The 7,439-nt window shown below is 41.0% G+C and overlaps 2 protein-coding genes across 2 annotated transcripts; both read right to left on the minus strand.

Moving 5' to 3' along the window:
- Positions 1-237: 237 nt before the first annotated feature.
- Positions 238-2,118, minus strand: LOC130719336 (uncharacterized). Its single transcript, XM_057569962.1, has one exon. It carries the CDS (start codon positions 2,116-2,118, stop codon positions 238-240), a length of 1,881 nt encoding a protein of 626 aa, XP_057425945.1.
- A 2,038-nt stretch (positions 2,119-4,156) lies between these two features.
- On the minus strand, positions 4,157-7,054 carry LOC130719337 (uncharacterized). The gene is made up of 2 exons (XM_057569963.1): positions 6,542-7,054; positions 4,157-6,409 (listed from the first exon to the last, which is right to left on the minus strand). The coding sequence occupies exons 1-2, from the start codon at positions 7,052-7,054 to the stop codon at positions 4,157-4,159; spliced, it is 2,766 nt and encodes a 921-aa protein (XP_057425946.1).
- Between the last annotated feature and the right edge of the window lie 385 nt (positions 7,055-7,439).

Raw genomic sequence — 7,439 nt, forward strand, 5'->3', positions numbered from 1 at the left:
ATCCATTAACACAAAACAGCACACAACATATGATGAATTGAACACACTACTGAGTCGGAAAACAGAGCACCATACTTAGTCTGAAACTCAAAAACACTCAACAACAGCAACAACAGCACAAACACAAGCAACAGTACCATTCTCCCCCTTATTAGCAGAATTTGTCAAAGGGTGCAGAGAGCCAGCAGAAGCCAACAAAATATTACAACCAGATTGAATGAAGAATGAACAAATACACTAATCACTAGCATTAGTGTCATCATCAGAAGTACCAGCATCATTTTGATCATTAGCAGCAGCATTGTCGTCAAGAGGCCTCTTGCCTTTAGTCAACTGCAGAATGAGAGTGTCCACATTCTTCTTCCTCAATGTACAACTAGTAATTGTGTCCTGAAGCATCTTAGACACCGCAATAAGCGCAGCAATAGGAGTCTCAGGAGTCTTCTGAGAGGAAGTACCCTCCCCCTGAGTCATCTCAGCCAAACCAGCAACATCAGAAACATGGGCACCAGCTAGCAGCCTGTAATCAATAGTGAGTAGACTAGCCTTCTTGCTAGGAACCTCATCAACAAGGAGAATTTGAGGATGTTGACTCAAGATAATCCCACAAAGTAAACACGGAAACCCAATAGGGAGCTTGACAGCAAAGGTGTCAGCATGCTTCATAGTTTGAGCAAAGACATATTCACCAAAATCAAACTGAGCCTTAGTACCAATCAGATAAATTAATTTTGCCAAACCTGAAGAAATATCTGAGTTGTGGGTGGTAGGAGCCCAATTTGCAGCACCAATGCGATTCAAGATAGCATACTTCACACTCAAATGAGTAGAAGACAACAAGCCTTTGACAGGCCATTCCATAACCTGACCAGCCGTGAGTTCATTAGTGATAGCACTCAAGGACAGCTCTTCATTTCTTGTGGCAATAGTGCTCCTTCCCAAATACTGATTAATGATCTCAGGTGAAAAATGTACACACCTACCACGCACAAAAACTTTCCTGAAATCAGGATGCCCAGACTCAGTGCAATTTGTAGTCACATTCACAATAAATTCTCGCACCAACTTGTCATAGCAGCCACCAATCTCAGTAACAGTTTTCAACAACCCAGCAGTCTCAATAAGTTCCATAATTTCTTGGCAATGCAAAATCTCACCAGTCAATTCCCTCTCTTGAGCAATCCTGCGCTGATAAACATACTTCCACTTACCAACACTTTCTTCAGAGTGAAAGGAAATGTTATCCAAAGGAGCAGCAGGCACATTTTCTGGAATTCGTTTCCCAATCTTGCGCTTTCGAGCAGCAGAACCAGTGTCTGACTTATCCAACTCCACAGTTGGAGTCTCATCAACAACAGGAGTAGCATTATCTTTGTGAACCTTTCTCTTGACATTTTGTACAACAGGAGTATCATCATCAAGAATAATGACCTTCTTGCGCTGCTTGTTCTCACTCAAACCCAAACCTAACTTCTTGCCAGAGGAACGCGTAGAGTACTTACGAACAACAGTCATCTTTTGCCTCTTTGAAGCAACAGAAGCAGAAGAACTAAGGGTGTTGATCAACACCTCATCAGATTCTGAGTTTTCAATGACATCCTGAACACCCTCGACATGCATATCTTTATCAACAGAGGAAGTAGAGTTGAGAACCATTACCTCTTCCTCAAGATGATCAGAATCCTTGTTGCAATCAGTATCAACACCGTGGCTTGATTGATTGTTGCTTGGTGATGGAACAATTGGATCTACATATGCATGTAAAACTTCCTTGAGAGGAGTTTCCAACACTTCAGTGATACGAAGATCAGCAACATCATCACCTGTACTTGGGTTGATTTCAGCCTCGAAATTCACTCCCTGGGTAGCCTCAGAGCTTCTCGTTACCATCTTCTTCTTTGCTTTGGACGCATCTGACTTGGATCGTGCCTTTTTCCCTTTCTTCTTGCTCGGATCAGACGATGGTTGAGGAATACCTTGAGCAATTGCAATTTCAGAGGTATGAGGAGAGGATTTTGAAACCCTTGAAGATTTTGGGGTTTTGGATTTCAAACCCATTACCTTTACCCCGTAAGCATTCATCTCAGGAGTGAGTTTCTTGCTAGAGTCTTGACTCATGGTGAAGAGGACACAAAGAAGGAAACACGGGTCTTCAAGAAAAGGATGGATGGTTTTGGAGTGAGTTTCAGAGATTTGAAGTTGTGCAGTGGAGGTTGCAGGAGAGGTTATCAAGAAACAATGGAAATTCCTGATTAAGCGTGCCTCAAAAGTAATGACAAAATAGCCGTTGGCACACCAAAATCCCTTTAATTGCTATAATTCCTCAAATAAGCAGATACCCAATAACTGTCTCAATTTTTCAAACTGTGTGGCATCCAGAGCTTTGGTAAAAATATCTGCTAACTGCTTTTCAGTTGAGACATGCTCCAAAGTAACAGTACCATCTTCAACTAACTCCCTGATGAACTGATGATGAATATCAATATGTTTTGTTCTGCTATGCTGAATTGGATTTTTGGATATCTTGATAGCACTTAAATTGTCACAAAACAATGTCATAACATCTTGTTGCACATTATACTCCTTTAACATTTGTTTCATCCACATCAACTGAGTGCAACTGCTTCCAGCAGCTATATATTCAGCTTCTGCCGTAGAGAGAGAGACACAATTTTGCTTTTTACTGAACCAAGAGATTAGATTGTTTCCAAGAAAGAAACATCCACCTGATGTGCTCTTCCTGTCATCAGCACTTCCAGCCCAATCTGCATCACAGTAACCTGTTAGCCCTGAATTAGTGTTGTGAGAGTACAGAATGCCATAATCACTTGTACCACTGATATACTTAATGATCCTTTTCACTTGAATGAGATGACTAGTCTTTGGTTCTGCTTGATACCTAGCACAAACTCCAACTGCAAAAGTAATATCTGGTCTGCTGGCAGTGAGATACAAAAGACTTCCAATCATGCTTCTATATAAACTAGGATCCACATCAGTACCTTTCTCATCCTTTGTGAGCTTGATATGAGTTGCAGCAGGTGTTCTTTTGTGACCAGCATTCTCAAGACCAAACTTCTTAACAATCCCCTTAGCATACTTACTTTGTGTGATGAATAAGGTATCTTCCATCTGTTTTACCTGAAGTCCCAGAAAGTAAGTTAATTCACCTACAAGACTCATTTCAAACTCAGATTTCATTTGTTCAACAAATTGTTCCACCATCTGGTTCGACATGCCACCAAACACAATATCATCAACATAAATTTGAGCTACCATAAGTTCACCGCCATTTTTCTTAACAAACAAGGTCTTGTCAATGCCACCTTTGTCATAACCATTGTTGATAAGAAATTCTGTTAATCTTTCATACCATGGTCTAGGTGCTTGTTTTAAGCCATACAAAGCCTTTTTCAATCTGTACACATGATCTGGAAAGCTTGGATCTACAAACCCTTTAGGTTGTTCCACATAGACTTCTTCATTCAAGTAACCATTCAAGAATGCACTCTTGACATCCATCTGATATAATCTAAATTTCAGCAAACATGCTACTCCCAACAGCAACCTGATATATTCAAGACGAGCAACAGGAGCAAAAGTTTCATAAAAGTCTATTCCTTCTATATGAGAGTATCCCTGAGCAACTAGACGAGATTTGTTCCTTGTCACATTACCACTTTCATCAGACTTGTTCCTGAATATCCACTTAGTTCCCACAACATTTGCATCATCAGGTCTTGGAACCAATTCCCACACTTCATTCCTCTTGAACTGTCCCAGTTCCTCTTGCATGGATTGAATCCAGAACTCATCAGTCAGAGCTTCTTTGACATTCTTTGGTTCTACTTTTGATATGAAGCATGCATTAGAAACTAGATCCCTTGACCTTGTAATAACCCCATCATTCAGATCACCAATGATATTTTCCTTTGGATGTATCTTCTGAACTCTAATAGAGGGTTCTTTGGTAGCTAAAGGCGGTTGAGAGACAGTGTTTTCTTGTTCATTTGGGAATTGAATTGCTGGCTCATCTGGTTCCACATTTGTACACTCATATGGTAGATCATCTTCATCATGAGCTTGTCCCGTTCTCTCATTGGATGTATCATCAACAACTACATTAATGGATTCCATCATGACTTTCGTACGAATATTATAAACTCTGTATGCTCTGCTGTTTCCAGAATACCCCAGATATTCCAACTTCACTTTTAGGATCCAGTTTTCTCCTGTGTTCTCTATCAGACAGAATGTAACACTTGCTGCCAAATACATGGAAATACTTCACTGTAGGTTTTTTCCCTTTCCATAGTTCATACTGAGTGACTGTATCTCCTTGACGAATAGTGACACGATTGTGAATATAGCAGGCAGTGTTGATGGCCTCAGCCCAAAAATGATATGGTAGATTTTTAGCATGCAACATAGCTCTGGCAGATTCTTGCAATGTTCTGTTCTTCCTTTCAACCACTCCGTTTTGCTGAGGAGTGATAGGAGCAGAGAATTCATGTTTGATTCCTTCAGAGGAGCAGAACTCAGAAAATTGACCATTCTCAAATTCTTTTCCATGATCACTTCTTATTTTAACAATCCCACTCCCTTTTTCCCTTTGCACTTGGAGACATAGTTCTTTGAACACTTCAAAGGTGTCTGACTTCTCCTTCAGAAATTCTACCCAAGTGAATCTGGAAAAATCATCTACACAGACAAAAACATACCTTTTTCCTCCCAGACTTTCCACTTGCATTGGCCCCATCAAATCCATGTGCAGTAGTTCGAGTACTTTTGATGTAGTCAGATGTTGTAGCTTCTGGTGGGACATTTTGACTTGCTTCCCAATCTGACATTCACCACAAACCTTTCCTTCTTGAATTTTCAACTTTGGTATTCCTCTAACTGCTTCCTCAGCAACAATTCTTTTCATACTCTTAAGATTCAGATGACCTAACTTTTGGTGCCAGATTCTAACTTCATCTTCCTTAGACATCAAGCATCGAGCAGACAAGGATGTTGTTTCAGAGGTCCACATGTAGCAGTTGTCCTTTGATCTAGCTCCTCTCATTAGCACATCCTTGTTCTTATTTTTGACAACACACCCAGATTGTTTGAACACCACCTTCAAGCCTTGGTCACAAAGTTGACTTATAATGATCAAGTTTGCAGTTAATCCTTCAACTAACAGAACATCGTCAAGGTTTGGAGATCCTGTGTCAGACAATTTTCCAATTCGTCTGATCTTTCCTTTGGCTCCATCACCGAAAGTAACAAAGCTCTTAGCATGTGGTTTCATTTTCTCAAGATAACTCTTCACTCCTGTCATGTGTCTGGAACATCCACTATCGAAGTACCAGTCTTCTTTTGATGATGCACGCAGAGAGGTGTGAGCAATGAGAGCAGTAGCATTAACCTTAGGCTTCCACCTGCTTTTGCCTGGACTTTTCTTTTCATACTCTCGTGATACATCTTGAAGTATAGGATATCCATAAAGCTTGAAGCAATATGGTCTAATGTGACCAAATCTCCCACAATAATGACATCTCCAAGTTGAATTTTGATAGTTCCTGACTTGAGCATACGAATGTGTAACTGATTGCTGGGGCCTGCGGTTCCACATTTTAACATTTGATTGCCTTCCAATCTGCACATGTTCCTTGGTCATGTTCTGGCTTGCCTTGTTAACAGCACGATAATCAAATCCTATCCCAGTCTTATCACCTGCACTTTTTCCAACATCAAGAATTTCATCCAGAATATCAGTGCTTTTACTCATCATGCGAATGGACTTGGTCATTCCTTCCATTTTTGAGTTCAATAAGGCCACTTCTTCAGTTAGCTTCTTCTTCTCAGCTTGAAGCTCAAAGACTTGCTTCTTTTGTTGCTGACCGTAGATACATGCTTCTTTCCACTTAGTGTAGAGAAGCTTATAGGCTTCAGCAAGTTCCTCATCAGAGATCTCCTTGTCACTGTCCCCATCACCTGAATCACATCTAACCATGAATGAAGTTACTCTGTTTGCTGTTACATCTTCACCTTCTGTATCAGATTCATCATCAGACCAAGTGGTGACCATCCTTTTCTTTTGTTTCTTCAAATAGGTGGCACATTCAGCCTTGATGTGGCCAAAACCTTCACATTCATGACATTGAACCCCTCGGCCATTTCCTGTCTTGTCTTCATCTTTCACTTTTCTTTGAAATTGCTGATTCTTGAAGTTGTCAAGCCGTTTGTCTTGCACATTTGGCCTCGATCGCTTATCCAGCCTCTTCAAAACCTTGTTGAATTTTCTTCCCATAAAAGCTATGGCTTCTGATATACTTTCACCAGTTTCATTATCAGACATATCATCATCTAAATCTGTGCTTGAGACAAGAGCAATGCTTTTATTTCTTTTCTCAGGTCTATCATTCTGAGTCATTTCAAAAGTCATCAAGGATCCAATAAGCTCATCCACCTTGATACTGCTTATGTCTTGAGCTTCTTCAATAGCAGTTACTTTCATGTCAAACTTCTTAGGAAGAGATCTGAGAATCTTTCTCACGAGCTTCTCCTCTGACATTTGTTCTCCCAAAGCAAAAGAGGAGTTTTCCATATCACGCAGTCTCATATGAAAATCAGAGATGGTCTCATCTTCCTTCATCTTTAAGTTCTCAAACTGAGTTGTTAGAATCTGAAGCCTTGACATTCTAACTCTGGAAGTCCCCTCATGAGCAGTCTTGAGAATCTCCCAAGCATCTTTTGCCACAGTGCAAGTGTTGATCAATCGGAACATGTTTTTATCCACTCCATTGAATATAGCATTTAGCGCTTTAGAGTTACCCAACGCCTCCTCATCCTCTTCTTTGTTCCATTCATCCTCAGGTTTCAACTCACCAACAGATGACCCTTCCTTGGGTATGTTCACCGGATGTTTCCAACCTTTGACAATAGCCTTCCAGGTCTTGCTATCAATTGATTTGAGAAACGCAATCATACGAGCCTTCCAGTAGTCGTAGTTGGTGCCATCCAGAATAGGTGGTCTATTCACAGAGCCACCTTCCTTTGAGTTGTCCATTTGAACCGAATCTGTCTTCCCTGGAGCTCACCCAACCAGAACAGGGTGCCTGCTCTGATACCACTTGTAGGATCACGCGCTTACCACTACGCCAAAACCAATTGGTGTTAGTGAGGGCGCAACGTTATTTCTTATAGCGTAGCAGACAACGCCCCGTTTCGAATGCTACCTGCAGGCAGGATGCTGGCCCACCTGGACCCAACAATCCCCCCCAGCACCTGCCAGCCAAACTAGCTGCACAGCATGCCTTCCGTGGGATTCGAACACGGGACCTGGCTCTGATACCAATTGAAATTCGTATTCACCTAGGACAGATGTGATGCACAATGTTGCAACAATGTGTAGCACAACAAAACACAATCAGAGTATTAAAAATAAACAAACA

The sequence above is a fragment of the Lotus japonicus genome, chromosome 5 (genome assembly GCF_012489685.1).
Source record: "Lotus japonicus ecotype B-129 chromosome 5, LjGifu_v1.2".
Classification (NCBI taxonomy): domain Eukaryota; kingdom Viridiplantae; phylum Streptophyta; class Magnoliopsida; order Fabales; family Fabaceae; genus Lotus; species Lotus japonicus.